Source organism: Coenobita brevimanus, chromosome 65, assembly GCF_032717465.1.
Source record: "Coenobita brevimanus isolate Jiangsu-jjx chromosome 65, ASM3271746v2, whole genome shotgun sequence".
Taxonomy (NCBI): domain Eukaryota; kingdom Metazoa; phylum Arthropoda; class Malacostraca; order Decapoda; family Coenobitidae; genus Coenobita; species Coenobita brevimanus.
The window spans coordinates 39,505,795-39,528,276 of NC_137018.1; the positions used below are offsets into that span (position 1 = coordinate 39,505,795).

Here is a 22,482-nt window from a genome sequence, read left to right on the forward strand (position 1 = left end):
TATAATATTAACTAAGAAAAATCTAAAAGTCAGTGAAATAAAACTAGATATACCATCACAAGTAGAACTGATTGCAGTAGAGATCAACACATCTGAAGGGAAAGTAATTGTAGCCAATTTGTACATGCCACCCAGATCAAACACATTGGAAATAGATGAATATGAGGACCTGGCAGGGAGTACAATTCAGAGTTTAAGATCATTACTACATAAAATGGAAGAGAAATCGGAAAGAATTATACTAACTGGGGATTTTAATACAAATATAAATTGGAATACTCTAGATATAATTAGCCAAGAAAGCTGTTGGGACCAAAAGCTCCTGGATCTCGTGCAAGAGTTTTTCCTAACGCAACATGTGAGGGAAACCACCAGAAAAAGAGGACTTGATGTACCTTCGGTGCTAGATCTAATATTTACTAGGCAAGAAAATGATATTGACAGTTTAATATATCACCCTCCACTCGGCAAAAGCGATCATGCAGTACTAAATTATAACTTCAGGATAGCATATGACATAGTTAACAGCAATGACAGTTACAAAAAGAGCCTAAACTATAAAAAGGGAAATTATCAAGACCTAAAGAAGTATTTCTTAGAAGTTGATTGGGAAAACGAGCTTAGAGGACAAGATTTAAATGCTGTATATAAAAAATTCTGTGAATTTTATGAAATAGGAGTCCAGAAGTACATTCCACAGCACAAAGAAGCAGATAAGAAAATACAGAAATGGTTCAATACAGAATGTAAAAAATCAAAAGAAAAAAGAGATTTGTTGTGGAATAGATACAGAGGACACAATAGTGAAAGGGCATATAATAATTACAAACAGGCAAGAAACGATTATACAAGAATAAGGAGGGAAGCCCAAAAACAGTTTGAGGAGGATATAATAAATAAAAGTAGTGATCAACCAAAGCTGTTTTACAGCTACATCAGAAGCAAAACCAAAGTAAAAGATATAATACAATCCATTATGGACGAGGGAATCACTTATACACAAGAGAAAGATATTTGTGAAGCACTAACTAAATAAGAATTTCCAATTAGTTTTTACAGAAGAAAAAATTTTGAGAGGGACTATGTGGAACATGCATGTCCACACATACTACCAGATATACAAATAGCAGAAAAAGTAATACAGGAGGAGTTAAGTAGATTAGACAGAGGAAAAACAAGTGGTCCTGATGAAATTTCATGTTGGTTACTACGAGAATGTGCAAAGGAGTTAAGTAAACCATTATTTTTAATTTTCAAGAAATCCTTGAGTCAAGGTAAACTACCTGATATTTGGAAAAAAGCAAATATTGTCCCCTTATTCAAGAAAGGAAATGGACAAAACCCACTCAACTACCGACCAGTATCACTGACCAGTGTTGTAAGCAAGGTATTAGAAATGCCTATAAGAAAAGCTTGGGTAAATCATCTAGAAGAACACAGTATGATAACAGAAAGACAGTTTGGTTTCAGAAAAGGAAAATCATGTGTTACTAATCTGTTGAGCTACTATGACAGAGTAACAAATGCAATACAGGAAAGGGAAGGATGGTTGGACAGTATCTATTTAGATTTCAAGAAAGCTTTTGACACAGTACCACACCAAAGACTTTTGTGGAAACTGTACCATCAAGGAGGAATTCGAGGCAAACTGTTTTGTGGGATGCAAGACTTTCTCTTAAAAAGAGAAATGAGAACAGTACTAAGAGGAAACTACTCATCATGGAAAGAAGTGACTAGCGGAGTACCACAGGGTTCAGTGCTGGCACCAATCATGTTTTTAGTGTATATAAATGATATAAACAGTAACACTGGAAATGAGAGCTATCTGAATATGTTTGCAGATGATGCAAAAATATGAAGGAGAATTACTAACACAGACTCTTGTAAAGAGCTACAAGAAGAATTAAATAAACTTCATGAATGGAGTAGTACATGGCAAATGGAATTCAATGTGGACAAGTGTCATGTAATCAAGTTTGGTAAAAGTGGAAAGAGACCTGATTGGGATTATAAGTTAGGAAATAAAACCCTGTACACATCAGAAAGAGAGAAAGACCTAGGTGTGATTATTAATAACAGACTATCTCCGGCTGACCACATCAGCGAGAAGGTACGGAACATGTATACACTGCTTGCAAATATGAGAATAGCATTCACATACATAAATGAAGACATGCTAAGAAGGATAATAACATCATTCATTAGACCAACCCTGGAATATGCATCAGTAGTCGAGTCCTCATCTCAAAAAACACATAGACAAGATTGAAAAAGTTCAAAGGGCCACTACAAGATGGATACCAAGCTTAAGGGACCTAAGCTACGAAGAAAGACTAAATAAACTGAATCTACCAACACTACAGGAGAGAAGGAAAAGAGGTGACATGATAATGCTATATAAGTGCATATCAGGGAAGGAGAAAATAGACATAAATGATTACTTAACATATGGAGAAGCATCAGCAAGAGGACACTGCAAAAAACTGCATAAGAAGCTAGGTGATAAAGACGTAAGGAAATTCAGTTTCCCAAACAGAGCAATTGATCAGTGGACTGCACTACCGAATGAAATAGTGTATGCCAAAACAATTCACAAATTTAAGGATATATACAATAAATATGGTTTAAGACACGGGACAGTACGAGCTTGACTCATTCCTGTAAAGATACAATTAGGTAAGAATTAGGTAAGAACACACACACACACACACACACACACACACACACTAGCAAACAGCCACGGTGAACAGACGTCTCTCAACTGCTCCCAGGCCCAGGCCCAGCCACCACCGCAAACCTTAAGTAGTTTTCAGGAATTATGTTTGTCCTGTCTCCAATGGTCTTGTTTTAAGTATAAAATACTGTAAGTTAATATAGACTACCAAAACTATGAAGTTTTATTGGCAAGAGTATACATGAATGTTTACTATTTTCGGTAATAGCTGTCTTTGGTACTGTAACCAACCTCAAACATGGCCGATAAAGTAAACATTGAGGGACTCGAATTTCCAGGATTTGATAGAAATACTAATGTCATGGATCTAGTTAAAACATTGATTATGAGGATTAGTGAACCTGAAAAGAAAGTGGAGAATATAGTGTTAAAGGACGTGTCTGAGAATACAGAGATTACTATACAGAGTCTGATCCAGTCCAATGAGATGGCAAATGAGGAGATAAAAAAATTGAAGCATGAAAATATCGAACTGAGGAGAAAACTAAAAGAGAGTACTAATAAAACGGAGAAGGTGAGTGGTGTATTAGAAGAGCATAAGGCAAACTAGGCACACATAGAAGAACAGAAAGAAGAAATCATCCAGGAAGAAAGGGAAATGAACAAGAAAAAAATGGAAGAAAATGTAGTGAAAATACTGAAGAAAAAAAAGAAAATAGTGAGAGAAACTGTGGAAAGGAACAGATGCATGGTAATATTTGGAAACAGGGAGGAGGAAGAAAAGGTTAGATCCGTGAGACTCGAGAGAGACACGAACCTAGTGGGAGGAATATTAGGCAAGATTGATCCCAAAGGAGACAAGTGGGTAAAAGAAATTGAGGAAGTAAGGAGGATAAGGCCTTATAAGAAAGAGGAAACAAAGACCAATGAGAGTCAAGTTGTCATCAGAAAGTGTTGTAAATGATATACTTAAAGTGACCTGGAAACTAAGCAAAGAGGCAAAGATGGAAAATATTATAATAAGAAAAGATTTGAATGAAGAAGAAAGAGAAGTTTTAAAATCATTGAAGGAACAAGTAAAGGAAACAAAATGATAAGAGGACAGAGGAAGAATGTAATACTTTTTTTTTGGAGAGTGATGGATATGAAAGTAAGGAAGTGGTATGTAAAGAAATAGAAGCGAAGGAAAGTAAGGGGGATGGCTATGAAAGATTAGAAATTGAGGAAGTGGTACTGATGGAGAGAAGGAGAGTAGAGGGTATAAAAAACATCAAAAATAATTTGAAGGTGATATATACCAATGTTGATGGTTTAATATCGGCAAGGCTTGAAATTAACGATTTCTCAAGAGAACATGAACCTGATGTCATGTGCTTTGTAGAGACCAAAATAAGAGAAGATATTGATGTTCATTTGGGAGATGGTAAATACAAACTGTGGAGAAGAGACAGAAAAGAAAAAAAATGGTAGGAGGAGTGATGATAGCAGTGAAGAACAACATAAATGTAGATATCGTGGAAATGGGAGAAGGCAGGGCTGAAGTGATATATATGAAATTAGAAACTGGAGAGAATGTGAAGAGAGATATGGCGGTAATGTATGTTCCCCCTAAGACGAGAGCATGGAATGATGACAAATACCAGGAGATGTCAGGTATGGCTAGTTATCTACAAAAAATAATTGAGAAAAGCAACAGTTATTATTTTGGTGGGTGACTTTAACTGTAAAGAGGTTAACTGGGAGGAATGTGACTCGGGAGGCAGTGAGGATTCGTGAGGCACTATGTTATTAAGTATAATAATGAATAATGTGATGATGCAATGGGTCAAACAAGAGACACAGTTCCGAGGTGAGGACACACCAGCAAGGTTAGATTTACTATTTACCAAAGAACCCGATGCAATAGAATCATTGAAATATTTCTGTCCTATAGGAAAAAAGTGATCTTGCTGTCATTGAGTTCCAGATGATAATAGGGAATGTCGATCCAAGAGACGAGCTTCATAGGTAGGGAAGATACAACTTTGGGAAAGCAAATTTTACAGGACTGAGACAATTTTTTGAAAATGCGGATTGGAGAAAATTCAGAGAAACGAGAGATACAGAGGAAGTGGGATATCTTTCTAGACCTCTATAATTTGGAGGTGGAAAATTTGTACCAAGAGTAAGGGGGAAAGAAAACAGGAAAAAAGAGTGGTTAATAGAAGGTGTATGATAGCAAAAAAAGAGAGAGATAAGGCATGGAACAACTGGAGGAAGAGAGGTAACAATAGAACAAAGGAAGAATATAAAAGAATTAGAAATGAATACACAAGAATACGTAGAGAAGAAGAAAGGAATTTTGAAAAAGGTATAATAGACAAATGCAAGGATGAACCCAAACTGTTTTATAGATTTGTTAATGGCAAACTGAAACAAAAGGAAGGAATTACCAAACTGAAAGTAAAAGGAGAGGTCTATAAAGATGCAGCAATGCAAGCTGAAATAATGAACAAATGTTTCCAATCGATTTTCACCAATGAAAAAGAGTTTGTGGAAGGGGAGGGAATGATTAGAAATGTACCGGCGATAAAAGATATAAAAGTGGAGGTACAGGAAGTGTATAAATTACTGGAAACTCAAGATGTAAGGAAAGCCCCAGGACCTGATGGAATTTCTAATTGGGTACTGAAGGAATGCAGACAACAACTGGCAGATAAAATTCACAGTTTAATCGTGTGTTCTCTAGAAGAGGGGAAAGTGCCACAAGAATGGAAGAGAGCAAATGTGGTACCAATTTATAAGGGAGGAAACAGGGAAGAACCCCTGAATTATAGACCAGTGTCTAACCAGCATGGTCGCAAAATTGTGTGAGAGAATCCTGAAAGACAGATGGATAAAATATCTAGAAGAGATGAATATTTTGGCTGAATGTCAGTTTGGATTCAGAAGTGGAAGGTCATGTGTTTCCAACTTGTTGAGCTTTTACTCAAGAGCGATTGACATGGTAAAGGAGAGAGATGGTTGGGTGGATTGTGTGTACTTAGAGAAGGCCTTCAACAAGGTACCTCATAGGAGACTAATGTGGAAACTAAAATATATAAGAGGACTGAAGGGGAAACTCCTGGAATGGATGAGAGAGTATTTGAGAGACAGACAAATGAGGACAGTAATAGAGGATAGGATGTCTGGATGGAGGGAAGTAACAAGTGGAGTCCCTCAAGGCTCGGTGTTGGCACCAGTAATGTTCTTGATTTACATAAATGATATGGTAGATGGAGTGAACAGTTATGCAAGTCTGTTTGCTGATGATGTAAAGATTTTGAGGAAGGTGGAGGTTGAGGAGGATTGTAAAATGCTGCAGGAGGATCTGGATAGGATACATGATTGGAGCCGGAAGTGGGAAATGAAATTTAATGTAAAGAAATGTAAAATATTGGAAATGGGTAAAAGTACCAGGAGGCCATCACTGAATTATTTTGTTGGGTAATGAATTAATCACAAAAATGAGAGATGAGAAAGATTTGGGAGTGCTGGTCCAAGATAGTTTGTCACCAGAAAAACACATTAACAAGATAGTTGGAGAGACGTATAAACTCTTGACTAATATAAGAGTAGCATTTCATTATATGGATGAGGAGATGATGAAAAAACTGATAGTGGCCATGATCTGCCCCAGGTTAGAATATGCTGCGGTAGTGTGGTCCCCACACAAAAAGAAAGATATAAACAAGATTGAGAGAATACAAAGAACAGCAACCAAAATGATCCCCAGTCTGGTAGATCTGTCATACAGAGAGAGGCCGGAAAAGCTGGATTTGCCTTCCTTAGAGGAAAGGAGAAAGAGGGGAGACGTGATTGCAGTGTTTAGGACCATGATAGGAGTAGATAAAATTGACCGAGAAGATCTGTTTTTATGGGATAAGAGAGCAACAAGAGGACACAGAATGAAATTGAAAAAGTGAAGCTACTTGAAGGATAGCAAGAAATATAGCTTTCCTCACAGAAGTATAGATTTATGGAATAGCCTGGACAAAGAGATCGTCCAGTCTAAAAACTTAAACGAGTTTAAAGCTAAATTTGACTTACTGAGAAACAGCGACGGGAACCCACGAGCATAGCACATTTCATGTATATCACAATTAGATATATTAGGTGAATACATAAATATTTGGAATGACTTAGATGAAAAGGTGGTGCAGGAGAAAAACATTCATGTGTGTAAAAGTAGACTAGATAATTGTGGATATGGAGACAGGACAACACGAGCATTGCTCAATTCCTGTGTACTACAAATAGGTAAATGCAAATAGGTAAATACACACACACACACACACACACACACACAGTACTAAAAGGCCATTACTGAATTACTTAATTGGAAGCAACCAATCACAAAAACGAGATAAGAGAAGGACCTGGGAGTGTTGGTTCAGGATCATTTGACACCCAAGAAATACATTAACAAGATTGTCAGAGATGTATAAGCAGCTGACAAATGTAAGTCCCATTTCAAAACTGTAAATGGATGAGATGATGAAAAAATTGATAGTGGCTATGATTCGCCACAAGTTAAGATATGTGGTGGTGGAAAAAATTGATAGTGGTCATGGTCCACCCCAGGTTAAAATATATGGTAGTGGAAAAAAATGATAGTGGCTATGATCTGCCCCGGGTTAAAATATGTGGTAGTGGAAAAAATTGGTAGTGACTGTGATCTGTCCCAACTTAAAATGTGTGGCAGTGGTGTAGTCCCCCCATAAAAAGAAATATAAACAGGATCGAGGATACAGAGAGCAGCAACCATGATGGTCCCTAGCGTGGCAGCTCTGTCGTACAAGGAAAGAGTAGAAAAGCTGGGTCTGCCTTCCATAGAAGAAATAAGAGAGAGGGGTGACACGATTGCAGGGCCATGATGGGAGTAGACAAAATTGACAGAGAAGATCTGTTTGCATGGTATGGGGGAATAATGGGAGGACATGGAAAGAAGGTGAAAAAGACAAGTTGTTTGAAGAATATCAAAAAATACACTTTTCCATTCAGATGCACTGACCAGTGGAATAGCCTGGACAAAGAGATCATTCGGTCCAAAAACTTAAATGAGTTTAAAAGCAAAGTTTGACTGGTTGAGACACAGAGATGGGACCCCATGAGTGTAGCTCATATCCTGTATATCACAACTAGGTAAATACATTCATTCATCATTCATCATCCAATCCTACACTGCCCCATGAGGAGCGTAGGAGCCTGGGGCTAGACAAGTTGGTCCTGACATTTAAGATGAGAGTGACCAGCCTCACTCATCCCTGAGTGGCAGTACGTGAACAATAAACCCCAACCACCCCTTGGATATAAACCTTCACCAGCTCAATCCGACTGGAGCTCTGTAATTACCCACTAAACCACCAGGCGCCAAAATTTGGTTATATGGTTACCACCCAGCGTAGTAAATGGTTTCCTGTTGTACAGGAAACCATTTGGCTTGTCACTCAGTGTAGAGTCACCTACAGGCAGAAGGAAGAGAAAAGAATGAAGGAAAGAAAGACAGAAGAGGGAGTGGAAAGTCACCTGTAGGCAGAAGGACGAGGAAAGAATGAAGGAGAGAAAGAAAGAAGAGGATGGCAGGAAAGAAGGATGGAGGAGAGGAAAGGGCAGACACCCGAGAACAGCACTACATTGAGTGAGTGGATGTTGAGCTCCCCCACCTACCACAACTAGGTAAAATGCACACACACACACACACACACACACACACACACACACACACACACACACACACACACACACACACACACACACACACAGTTGGAGAGACTTATAAGCTTTTGACTAACATAAGAGTAGCATTTCATTATATGGATGAGGAAATGATGAAAAAATTGATAGTGGCCATGATCCGCCCCAGGTTAGAATATGCAGCGGTAGTGTGGTCCCCACACAAAAAGAAAGATATAAACAAGATTGAGAGAATACAAAGAACAGCAACCAAGATGGTCCCCAGTCTGACAGACCTGTCATACAGAGAGAGGCTGGAAAAACTGGATTTGCCTTCGTTAGAGGAAAGGAGAAAGAGGGGAGACATGATTGCGGTGTTCAGGACCATGATGGGAGTAGATAAAATTGACAAAGAAGATCTGTTTGTATGGGATAAGAGAGCAACAAGAGGACATGGAATGAAATTGAAAAAGTCAAGCTGCTTGAAGGATATCAAGAAATATAGCTTTCCTTACAGAAGTATAGACTTATGGAATAGCCTGGACAAAGAGATCGTCCAATCTAAAAACTTATACGAGTTTAAAGTTAAATTCGACTTATTGAGAAACAGCGACGGAAACCCACGAGCATAGTACATTCCGTGTATATCACAATTAGGTATATTCTTAAATATTTGGAACGACTTAGACAAAGAGGTGGTGCATGAGAAAAACATTCATGTGTGTAAAGTTAGACTTGATAAATGTGGATATGGAGACAGGACAACACGAGCGTTGCTCAATTCCTGTATACTACAAATAGGTAAATACACACACACACGAACAGCCGGAGAGAGCAGACATCCCATCCATCGCTCCTAACCTTGAGTAGTTTCAGGAATTTTGTCTGTCCTGTCTCCTAGGGTCTTTCTTTAAATTTAAAATAATGAAAGTTAGTAGACTACCAAAAATGTAAAGATTTGTTGGCTATAGATTACATGAATGTTTGTGGTTTATTCGGTAACAGCTGTTTTGGTACTTTACCGGTACATTAAACATGGCCGAAAATGTAAACAGTGAGGGAATGGAATTTCAAGGATTTGATGCTAATACCAATGTCATGGACCTGGTGAAAACATTAATTACGAGGATCAGTGAACTCGAAAAGAAAGTAGAGAATCTAGTGATAAAGGATGTGTCAGTAAATACGGAAACCACCTTACAGAGTCTGATCCAGTCCAATGAAACAGCCAATGAAGAGATTAGGAATTTGAAGCGGGAAAATGTTGAACTGAGGAGGAAACTAGAAGAGAGTACTAATAAAACAGAGAAGGTGAGTAATGTATTAGAAGAACATAAGGCAAAGTGGGCACACATAGAAGAAGAACAGAAAGAAGTGGTCAGCTTAAGAGAGATCATCCAGGAAGAAAGGGAAATGAACAAGAAAGAAATGGAAGAAAATGTAGTGAAAATACTGAAGAAAAAAGAGAAAATAGTGAGAGAAACTGTAGAAAGGAACAGATGTGTGGTAGTATTTGGAAACAGGGATGAGGAAGAAAAGGTTAGGTTCGTAAGACTCGAGAGAGACACGAACATAGTGAGAGGAATATTAGGCAAGATTGACCCCGAAGGAGACAAGTGGGTAAAAGAAATTGAGGAAGTAAGGAGGATAGGGCCTTATAAGAAAGGGGAAACAAGACCAATGAGAGTCAAGTTTACATCAGAAAGTGTAATAAATGAGATACTTAAAGTGACCTGGAAATTAAGCAAAGAGGCAGGGATGGAAAATATTATAATAAGAAAAGATCTGAATGAAGAAGAAAGAGAAGTTTTAAAATCATTAAAGGAAGAAGTAAAGGAAAAAAATGATAAGAGGACAGAGGAAGAACATAATACTTTTTTTTGGAGAGTATTGGATATGAAAGTAAGGAAATGGTATTTAAGGAAATAGAAGTGAAGGAAACTAGGGGGGATGGTTGTGAAAGATCAGAAGTTGAGGAAGTGGTACGGACAGAGAGTAGGAGAGAAGAGGGTATTAAAAACGTCAAAAATAATTTGAAGGTGATATATACTAATGTTGATGGTTTCATATCGACAAGGATCGAAATTAATGATTTCTTGAGAGAACATGAACCTGATGTCATGTGCTTTGTAGAGACCAAATTAAGAGAAGATATTGATGTTCATTTGGGAGATGGTAAATACAAACCATGGAGAAAAGACAGAAAAGAAAAAAAGGGAGGAGGAGTGATGATAGCAGTGAAGAACAACATAAATGTAGATACTGTGGAAATGGGAGAAGGCAGGGCTGAAGTGATATATATGAAATTAGAAACTGGAGAGAATGTTAAGAGAGATATGGCGGTAGTGTATGTTCCCCCAAAGATGAGAGCATGGAAGAATGACGAATACCATGAGATGTTGTCAGATATGGCTAGCTACTTGCAAAAAATAGTTGAGAAAAGCAATAATATCATTTTGGTGGGTGACTTTAATTGTAAAGAGGTGAACTGGGAGGAATGGTACTCGGGAGGCGGCGAGGATTCGTGGGGCACTATGTTATTAAATATAATAATGAATAATGTGATGACGCAATGGGTCAAAGAAGAGACACGGTTTTGAGGTGAGGACACACCAGCAAGGTTGGATTTACTGTTCACCAAAGAACCCGATGTAATAGAATCATTGGAATATCTCTGTCCTTTGGGAAAAAGTGATCACGTGGTCATTGAGTTCCAGATGTTAATAGGAAACGTCGAGCCAAGAGACGAGCTTCATAGACAGGGAAGATACAACTTTGGCAAAGCAAATTTTACAGGATTGAGAAACTTTTTTGAAAATGCGGATTGGAGAAAATTTAGAGAAACAAGAGAGATACAGAGGAAGTGGGATATCTTTCTAGACCTCTATAATTTGGGAGTGGAAAAATTTGTACCAAGAGTAAGAGGGAAAGAAAACAGGAAAAAGGAGTGGTTTAATAGAAGGTGTATGATAGCAAAAAAAGAGAGAGATAAGGCGTGGAACAATTGGAGAAAGAGAGGTAACGACAGAACAAAGGAAGAATATAAAAGAACAAGAAATGAATACACAAGAATACGTAGAGAAGAAGAAAGGAATTTTGAAAAAGGTATAATTGACAAATGCAAGGATGAACCCAAACTGTTTTATAGATTTGTTAATGGCAAACTGAAACAAAAGGAAGGAATCACCAAGCTGAAAGTAGAAGGAGAGGTCTTTAAGGATGCGGCAATGCAAGCAGAAATAATGAACAAACGTTTCCAGTCAGTTTTCACTAAAGAAAAGGAGCTTGTGGAAGGGGAGGGAGTGATTAGAAATGTTCCGGTGATGAAAGATATAAAAGTGGAGGTACAGGAAGTGTATAAATTACTGGAAACTCAAGATGTAAGGAAAGCCCCAGGACCTGATGGAATTTCTAATTGGGTACTGAAGGAATGCAGAGAACAAGTGGCGGATAAAATTCACAGCTTAATTGTATGCTCATTGGAAGAGGGGTAAGTGCCAAAAGAATGGAAGAGGGCAAATGTGGTACCAATTTACAAGGGAGGAAACAGGGAAGAACCCCTGAATTATAGACCAGTGTCTCTAACCAGCTTGGTCGCAAAATTGTGTGAGAGAATCCTGAAAGACAGATGGATAAAATATCTGGAAGAGATGAATATTTTGGCTGAATGTCAGTTTGGATTCAGAAGTGGAAGGTCATGTGTTTCCAACTTGTTGAGCTTTTACTCAAGAGCGATTGATGTGGTACAGGAGAGAGATGGTTGGGTGGATTGTGTGTACTTAGACTTAGAGAAGGCCTTTGGCAAGGTACCTCATAAGAGACTAATGTGGAAACTAGAATATATAGGAGGACTAAAGGGGAAACTTCTGGAATGGATGAGAGACTTTTTGAGAGACAGACAAATGAGGACAGTAATAAAGGATAGGATGTCTGGATGGAGGGAAGTAACAAGTGGAGTCCCCCAAGGCTCAGTGTTGGCACCAGTAATGTTCCTGATTTACATAAATGATATGGTAGATGGAGTGAACAGTTATGCAAGTCTGTTTGCTGATGATGTAAAGATCTTGAGGAAGATAGAGGCTGAGGAGGATTGTAAAATACTGCAGGAGGATTTGGATAGGATACACAATTGGAGCTGGACGTGGGAAATGAAATTTAATGTAAAGAAATGTAAAATATTGGAAATGGGTAAAAGTACCAGGAGACCATCACTGAATTATTTTTTGGGTAATGAATTAATCACAAAAATGAGAGAAGAGAAAGATTTGGGAGTGCTGGTCCAAGATAGTTTGTCACCAGAAAAGCACATTAACAAGATAGTTGGAGAGACTTATAAGCTCTTGACTAACATAAGAGTAGCATTTCATTATATGGATGAGGAAATGAAAAAATTGATAGTGGCCATGATCCGCCCCAGGTTAGAATATGCAGCGGTAGTGTGGTCCCCACACAAAAAGAAAGATATAAACAAGATTGAGAGAATACAAAGAACAGCAACCAAGATGGTCCCCAGTCTGACAGACCTGTCATACAGAGAGAGGCTGGAAAAACTGGATTTGCCTTTGTTAGAGGAAAGGAGAAAGAGGGGAGACATGATCGCGGTGTTCAGGACCATGGTGGGAGTAGATAAAATTGACAAAGAGGATCTGTTTGTATGGGATAAGAGAGCAACAAGAGGACATGGAATGAAATTGAAAAAGTCAAGCTGCTTGAAGGATATCAAGAAATATAGCTTTCCTTACAGAAGTATAGACTTATGGAATAGCCTGGACAAAGAGATCGTCCGATCTAAAAACTTATACGAGTTTAAAGTTAAATTCGACTTATTGAGAAACAGCGATGGAAACCCACGAGCATAGTACATTCCGTGTATATCACAATTAGGTATATTAGGTAAATACTTAAATATTTGGAACGACTTAGACAAAGAGGTGGTGCATGAGAAAAACATTCATGTGTGTAAAGGTAGACTTGATAAATGTGGATATGGAGACAGGACAACACGAGCATTGCTCAATTCCTGTATACTACAAATAGGTAAATACACACACACACACACACAATCAGTGTCATTTAAACAACACATCACAAACATTAAAAATAAATTAACACCAAGACTCAATGCCTTGAAGTCACTTGCCCAGACATTTGGCACAACAAAGAAACCACCACCACATTATACAAACAGTATATACATTCAGTGATGAATTAGGCAAGCTCTGCTTGGGCTCTTAACCTCCCTAAAACAAACTACAACACCCTACAGACCATACAGAACAAGGCCCAAAAAATAATCACAGGCTGCACAGCTTCTACACCCACAGACCACCTACATCAAGAAACCAAAGTCCTCAGAGTCAAGGATCATCTAGACATGAGAGGCACCCAAATTCTTGCTGCAGCCTCCACAACATCCACTACAATATATGGCAGCACATCCACACACACACCAAGGAACATCACAACAACACCCAGTACATGATATCATACAGAAATACTGTCATCTGTCTCCCCTCACCCACATCAGATCAGCCTCCAGAAGCATATCCATACTCAGATCACTCGCTGCTCCTTTTAGTCACTGAAAGACAACACGCAGCTGAATGCACAGCCTTCTGATATCCACCCATATGAATCCTATCTCTCATGAGGACAGGGTCCACTGGCCAGGCTGAAATGTGGGCATCATCCAGCCCTCTTAAGTTATCAAAAGAGGTTGGATGACTCCGTCACTGATGCCTGTCCAGGATGTAACACAGCATCCCATGCTATTAAGCACATTATGGAAGACTGCATTGCACACAACCACCTACGCCAACAACACTACATACACTTCTTGAATGCTCTGTGGGAAAGCCTGGTTTCGGCAATGGTCTTCCTGAGGGACTTGGGGCTGTTCGGCCAGACTGCCTAGGGAACAACTGCTACTACTACTACTACTACTACTACACACACACACACCTGTGAAAGAGAAGAAGAATTGTGTGAAATAATGAACAACAAACTGCAATCAGTCAATGTGCTGGAAGAGGAATTTAGGGAAACTGAAATAGAACCCAGGGTGATGGGAATGGCAGAAATTACAGTGGATGTGAATGAGGTGCAGCAGCTGATAAGGGATTTGGATGAAAGAAAAGCAATGGGACCAGATGGTGTGTCTGGATGGATCCTGAAGGAATGTGCAGACCAGTTAGTGTGGCCTGTTTATGTCATCATTAAGACTTCGCTGGAAAATGGATAGGTACCTAAAGATTGGAAAAGAGCAAGTATTGTGCCAGTCTTCAAGGGAGGAGATAGGGAAGATCCACTCAATTATAGACCAGTATCACTTACTAGTATTGTTTGTAAAATCTGCCAGCAACTTATTAGAAAAAAATGGATAAAGTATTTAGAAGTAAATGATGTGATAACACCAAGACAATTTGGTTTTAGGGAAGGACGATCATATGTTACTAACCTATTTTCTACAATAGGGTAATAGATGTCTTACAAGAGAGAGAGGGATGGGCAGATTGCATCTATCTTGCCTAAAGAAAGCATTGGACAGGGTGCCCTATAGGAGACTGCTGTGGAAGTTGAAGACCTTTCAAGGGGTGCATGGGAAACTATTAGAGTGGATGGAAGATTATGTGATAGGTAGTCAGATGAGAACAGTTATAAGAGATAAGGTTTCACATTGGAGAAACGTGACTAGTGGAGTACCCCAGGGCTCTGTGTTAGCCCCAATAATGTTTCTGATTTATGTAAATGATTTACCAGAGGGTTTATATAGTTACATGTGTATGTTCGCAGATGATGCTAAAATCATGAAACATATTAAAAATACTGATAGTTGTAAGGAACTGCAAGAGAACTTGGACAAACTCCACAGCTGGAGCCAGACTTGGAAAATGGATTTTAATGCCAAGAAGTGTCATGTATTAGAAGTGGGAATGAGTGAAAAAAGACTGCATTGAACATATAAAATGGGCAATGAGATAATTTGTAAGAGAACAGATGAGAAAGACTTGGGAGTGACTATTCAGGATGACTTGTCACCAGAAAAACATATGAACAAAATCATTGGAGGAACTTTTGATTACAGACCAATATGAGAGTGAGTTTTAATTATATGGACAAGGAATTGCTGAGGGAGTTGATAGTGACCATGATAAGACCAAGGCTAGAGTATGCGGCTGTGGTATGGTCACCTCACTTGAAGAAGCATATTGATAAGCTAGAGAAGGTTCAACGGATGGCGACAAGGATGATACCATGTTTAAAGGAACTCACCCACGAGGAGAGACTGGAAAAACTGAAGTTACCAACACTGCATGAGAGAAGAGAAAGAGGTGACTTGATAACGATATTTAGAAATGTAAGAGAATTGGAAACAGTCAATAGAGAGGATCTTTTTGTGTTGGATGATGGAAAAACAAGAGGTCATGACTTCAAGTTGAGGAAAAGTAGATGACTTAATAATCTTAAAAGGTTCAGTTTCCCGAATAGAAGCATAAGTATTAGGAATGACTTAGACGAGGAGGTGGTGCAGGCAACGAACATTCATGTATTTAAAACTAGATTGAATAATGTAGTTATGGAGACAGGACAACACGAGCTTAGCTCAGTTCCTGTATACTACAAATAGGTAAAGACACACACACACACACACACACACACACACACACACACACACACACACACACATTCTTCCAGACACCTCTGGCATTTTCTTTTCAATTTATTCATAGTTAGTATGAAGAAAATTTGTGATCTGGAATTACTAGCCAACTTTTCATAAATGAAATCTTGAGAGCCAGAGCCAAGCTTTTCCAAGACCTAGCTCAGATTTTGGTGTGTGTATTTTCTTAGATTTATAAATATTTTATAATACTGTACCATGTTTAATGCCATTTTTTCCTTGGTCTTCAAGGTCGTCTCCATTTCTTTAAGCTGTTATGATTGCTGTATAAGAAAAGGCCGTATAATTGTAACTGGTGATTTACAATAAAAGTGGAAGACAAAGTCATCCAGATCACTTCAAAATTTGTTAAAACATAGTGGAAAAAAAAAAAAAAAAAAAAAAAAAAAAATCTCAAGTAAAATTGTACTCCGTACCTGTATGCATTGTATACAAAACAGATCAGGTTACCTACTTGTCCATCACTGTATTTAACATATGCATGTGCTCTTGTTTTTATAAGTAAATTTTGCATTAGATGAGGTCAAATTTATGTAAATATGTGATGCTCATTTTGAACTACAATAATAAGGTTGACGTATGTGTTATAAACATTTTTGTTTAAACTAACACCGTGCCACACAGGCATAAGAAAAATTTTATATTGAATTTTTCTCACATATCTGGATCGTAGAAGTACATACTGTACTTTTAGCAAAACGTAAAGTACAGCATAACTTATCTAAAATTATAGTGTCATTTATTTCAAATAACTTATGTTTTAGTTTCCTAACGTATTGATGTACTGCAGTATGTAGTACAGCAGTGCATAATATGATATACATAAGCTTACTTTAGTAAGTAACACCATAAGTGTAGGATTTCTATGTAGCCCCATTGTTAGGTATTGTAGGTGTCATAAGAACAATGATATCATATGCATAACAGGCAAGGGTGAGAAGCGTGACCACAAAGATGCACACATGACCCCCTTAGGTCTGGGGCGAGGGGGCATGGACTTTCCCCACCTAGGTTCCACTCTACCCCCGAGCCTTGAGGTTCTGCAGAGCCTCTATGGGCAGCAGCCAGGAGAACCCAGGGACGTCCTTGCTTCTGTGAGTGCTGTACATGTTCATTGTACCCATGCAAGAGCAGATATTATGTTTTACTTGTGTGTGTGTGTGTGTGTGTGTGTGTGTACAGAATAACTCAAAATGTTTTCCTCCAATTTCCAGCAATGGTTGAGAGACAGCCAAGGGGTGACTTATTGCTTTTGAAAACATTAGGTCAAAGGTCGAGGTCACAGGGCTGTCAAAGTTTGAACTAGCAAAATCAATTTAAATTAGTTTTCATCTGATTTAGACCAAACTCAGTGGACTGGTAACCAAACAAGAATAAGTGAATCAGCTATGGTAACAGTCAAAGGTCAAGGTCACAGGGTAGGGTAATAGTTTTACTTTGTCTGGATGTGAACAGAATAAAACACTTTTGATCTGATCTGGACCAGACTTGGTAGAAGTGTTGAGGGCCAGCCAAGTTGGTTGATCTGTAGTTTTTGAGAACAGTAGAGTGAAGGTCAAGGTCACATGACAAGGTCAACTTAGTTTTTACACAAGTTAGACCAAACTTTGTGTAAAAGTTTAGAGTAAGGTAAGAATAAGGGCATTGATTTTGAAAACAGTTAATTAAATGACAGGGTCACAAGGAAAGATCAAAGGTCAAGGTCACATGGCATGGTCATCTGAAACATACTGATCAGATTTAGACCAGACTTTGTGGGGTTCAGGGTAAAGCAAGGATGGAGAGATTTAATTATGAAAGCAATCTGTGAAGGTCAAGGCTGCAGGGCGATGTCAGATGTTCATCCCTCACACCAGTTGGTGGGCACATAGATTTGCATTGTATTAATAGTTCCTTATTTTTGTATCATCTTTTTTGTAAAAGAGTACTCCATCATGTTTACTCTTGCGGTACTGCACATTGATGTCTTTTTATTTGCACTGAGATACACTGGGTATACTAAGTTGTATGTGATTGATGAAGGCATTTGTTATCTTTATTTTGGATAATATCGGGAAGTTTTATTCACCTCATCAGAAACCACCTATTGTGAAGGGTTCAGAAACACATCTTCATTGACCCAGAATCTATGAGGGTTTTCTCTTAGGTGGGGTAGAATAGTCTTTTGGACACTAAGATCAGACGGGTGCTGGAGAGGAACATCTTCGTGCAGTGGCACCTGTTAGATTTTGCTGCTTGATTATACACATCCTTCACCTCCCTCCCTATTCCCTGAATGGAGGATGGTGGACTGCAGAAGAAGGGCAGCTTTAGCCAGAAGTCTGCTGGTTTCATGTCCAGATGAGCTGAGGCTCACAACAACAGTAAGAATATAATTAAAGACATCATTGTAATGATGACAGGAAGAAATCAATAGGATGGAAGTTGTTGAAACAATGAAGAAAGTCAAAATGGGGAAAGTCCCTGGAGATGGAGTGTGTGGTGAAATGCTGAAGCATGGGGGAGAGATAGTAGTAGAATGGATGTGGAAGATGTGCAGATTGCCCTGGGAGGAAGGTAGAGTCCCGAAGGATTCGAAGTCGGGTATAATTATTCCCTTGTACAAAGGGAAAGGGGAAAAAGAAGTGTGTGGTAATCATAGGGGCATTTGTCTTCTTAGTGTAATAGAAAAATTGTATGGTAGGATACTTACTAACGGAGTTAGGGAAGTAACAGAGGATTAGTTGGAGAAGAACAGGGAGGCTTTAGGAAGGGAAGATGTTGTGTAGATCAGATATTCATTCTTAGATCTTCAGTGGAAAAGTTTCTAGAGAAGGGAAAGAAGTTGCATATGGCCTTCATGGATTTGGAGAAAGCATATGACAGGGTGGATAGACAAAGAATGTGGAAAGTATGAATATATGCAGTAGATGGGAAGTTGTTGAATGCTGTGAAGAGATGTATAATGGTGCTAAGGCTGCAGTTCGTGTGGATAGTGAACTGAGTGAATTTTTCTGTTTGAAAGTTCGATTGAAACAGGCATGTGTCATATCTCCATGTTTGTTCAATCTGTATATGGATGGGGTAATAAAAGAGATACAAGATAGGGCAGTGGATGTTGGAGTGGCCCTAATGAGAGAAGGTAGTGTTTGGAAACTCCTGTACTATTGTTTGCAGATGATACTGTGTTGTTAAGTGAAGACGAAGGGGAGCTGCAAGGGGTGGTGGATGAGTTTGGGAGTGTGTGTAAGAAACGGAATCTAAAATGAATGTAGGGAAGAGTAAAGTTATGGTCTTTGAGATAGGTGAAGTCAGTGAATGTACAGTGAGGTTGGATGATGATGAAATGGAAATTGTGAGTACATTTAAGTACTTGGGGAGTGTGATGAGTAAGGATGGAAGTTTGGAGGGTGAAGTGCTTGAAAGGGTACAACAAGGAAGAAAGGTTGCTGCTTTCTTGAAGGCAGTGATAAGGAACAGGAAAGTGAGCATGGAAGTGAAAAAGTTATTACATGACAGTACAGTATTGTGATACCAACTTTAACGTATGGAAGTGAAGCTTGGACGTTGTTGGAGGGACACAAGTCAAGCGTGAGAGCAGTGGAAATGAGTTATTTGAGAGGAGCCTGTGGAGTCACATGGAGAGACAGACTGACAAATGAGGATGTGAAGGAATGTTTTGGTGTGGATATGGCTGTGATAGGAAGCAGTAGGAGAAACATATTGAGGTGGTTTGGCCTTGTGGAGAGGATGGGGAGTGAGAGACTGATGAGGAGAATGTATGTGAGTGAGGTGGAGGGGGAGAGAGGGAGGGGAAGGCCAAGGATGAGATGGAGGGATGGAGTGGAGAGGTATATGAGAGGGGGGGGAGCAGGGGAGGGAAATGGCGGGGGACAGGGTGATGTGGAGGCAATTTGTTAGTGGTCACCCCATATAAGGGGTTAAGGCATCTGGCAATAGATAGATAGATAGGAATGATGAGGTTAGCAGTCTTTAGTAGAACAGAGTCCTTCCCTAGTTACCTTTATAGTTATGTTTGATAATTATGGGCCTCTTGTAGTTTGTGGTCTTCCCAGTGTAGCATGATTATTTCAACATTGTTCTATGTGCAGTTAACTCTTTGTCTCAGTGTATTTATTATTATCTGTGTTAGTCTGGCTTTGGGTCATTCTGTAAAAATCAAACGTCAGTACATGTACTGACAAACGTCAGTGTCCGATGTTGCAGTTTATGCCAAGTGATCATCACCTGGCTTTGGCTCTAAATAGCATTGGAATGTGACAGATTGATAACACTATCAGAGACCCCCCTTTCTTGTAACAGACTTTCATATTCATAAATAATATACTGTAGCTGTTTTTTCCATGCATTAGCATTTAATAAGTTAGGAATAAAATTTTCCTCAGCAGGCTAAAATATACGAGAAACACAGGGATAATTAGAACAGTTTTCAGGACTACATTTCTGTATGCAAATGTGAGTAAACAAAACTTTCCTGGTGATGAGGTGGTGATGTGGTGCACAATATTTGGAGTTAATAATGATAAATTATACTTCGTTAATTTCAGATTACATGTGTAATTTATCAGAGGATTTGTAACAGCAATAGTCATAAGGTTTTTGTGTTAGCTCAGTACTGTAGTTACTATATTTGAGGGCAAGTGAGTTGGTTCCTGCCTCCAGTCCAGCAGTATCCATGTGTGACAGTCTTAGCATTGGAAAACCATGAAATATGGTTGACATTTTCTTTCTTTTAACCCCTACACCGCGGGCATGTTTACCAATGTTTTGCATGTGCCGCGGGGTTATTCGGCCTGCGACAGACTCTCAAAAAATATTTTGCCAAAAATCAGTTATTAGTCCTAGAATATTAAAATTACATATGCTTATGGCACATACCTTCAGCTTTCTCCTGGAATGTTTGTTGAGCCTTCGTCGGTTACCGTAGGACTTGTGGAGACCTCTGAAGTTGGGTAACGAAGTCTCCACTTTACATTTCCTAACAACCCGTAATATGATTACCACAGCCAGATATTAACACTATAAACACTACTGTATGATTTTCAAGTAGTTTGGGATCCATACTCATCAAAAAAAAAAAAAAAACTGTGAAAGCGATGAAAATTACGAGCGCGTCTGACCGTCGCACTTGCGCTAGTTCGCTCTTGGTACTCTGTCATTTATTATTCATAAAACCCCTCACACTTTATATTTCTATTACTATATAACACTTATATATATCTACAGTCTTTATCCATAAGTTTCCTCTAGTAGTATTAGTTTATTGTCACTGTAGGGATTCAATTTTTTTCAGTAAAATACGTAGCATTCACTTTCTCGTCCTGTATACAGTAGCCATGGCTCAGTGGGTTAGAGCGCTCTGCTCTGACCGAAGGGTCGGAGGATCGAATCCACCCAAGGGTCATTGGTAGACATCAGGAAGGGCATCCGGTCATAAAATGCTACACGCTCCAAACCAGAGTCCTCTATCCAGGGGCAATGCCTTAGCCCTTATCCAAAAAAAGAGGGTACCTGGCGTAAAACTCACACATATACAGTACCCTCGCGTCCAACACGCGTTTGTCCAGCACGATTCGTGTCCAGCACGGAGAGCAGTAATTAGTAAGATTTAATTTGGTTTAATTACTGTAACGTGAGTGCATTAGCATAACATGGATGGAGCTCTGAGACATGGGCGAAATCCGCAGAGTTCGCCTCTAGCATGATCATCCCTGGTCCAACATGGTCATACTGGACGTTCCCGTGATGCTGACAGCCAATAAAAACTTCCGATCGAGTAGCCTCCCCCGCCCACTATCGTGAGGTATTCGTGATGTTGCCTAATTAAAAACGCTTCTGCTCTCACGTGATGTATTGTTTAAATTTCTCCCACCACTGCGCCACTCAGTTGCATAATTCGCATTGGAAGGTGCTTTTTTTCTTGCTGCATTTTCTGCCCTTGTTACTGCATTTTACCCAGCTCACGATGCCTAGGAAGCCTTTGAGAACCCCAAGAAGCGGCGACACCTCCCTTAGGCCACCAAGCTAGAAAGCATCAAGAGGAAGAAGAAAGGGGAGAGGAAAGTGGACATTGCCAAGGCCTACAACATGAATGAAGCTAACATGAGGACCATAATAAAAAACCAAGACAAGATCCTGGCAGCAGTGAAGGCTTACAGAGTGCTAGGACAGGCAGAAGCAGGACCTTCCATGACTGTGGATGAAGATAGTGATTCTGAGTGTGATTTCGAAGGATTTATGAGGGAGGTTGAGGAGGAGCAGCAGCCATTACCCGCTAGTGACGCCAGCAGCCATCCTCTGGGGACCCAGTACGACTACCTACAGCCTTGGATACCACCTTCCATTCCCAGCAAGCCCACCAACACTATCCTAAAAGGTTAGTTATTATTCATAGCACAGTACCATTTATTATAATTACAATAGTACCAATATA

At 39.2% G+C, this 22,482-nt stretch overlaps 1 protein-coding gene across 2 annotated transcripts in view; it reads left to right on the forward strand.

The window, feature by feature from the left end:
- tou (bromodomain adjacent to zinc finger domain 2B toutatis) overlaps positions 1-22,482 on the forward strand; it is an 860,023-nt gene that overhangs the window by 551,718 nt on the left and 285,823 nt on the right. For both annotated transcript variants that reach the window (XM_080276402.1, XM_080276403.1), the window contains one exon: positions 17,025-17,143. In XM_080276402.1, coding sequence (XP_080132528.1) covers positions 17,025-17,143 — 119 coding nt within the window. The remainder of the gene's footprint in view (positions 1-17,024; positions 17,144-22,482) is intronic.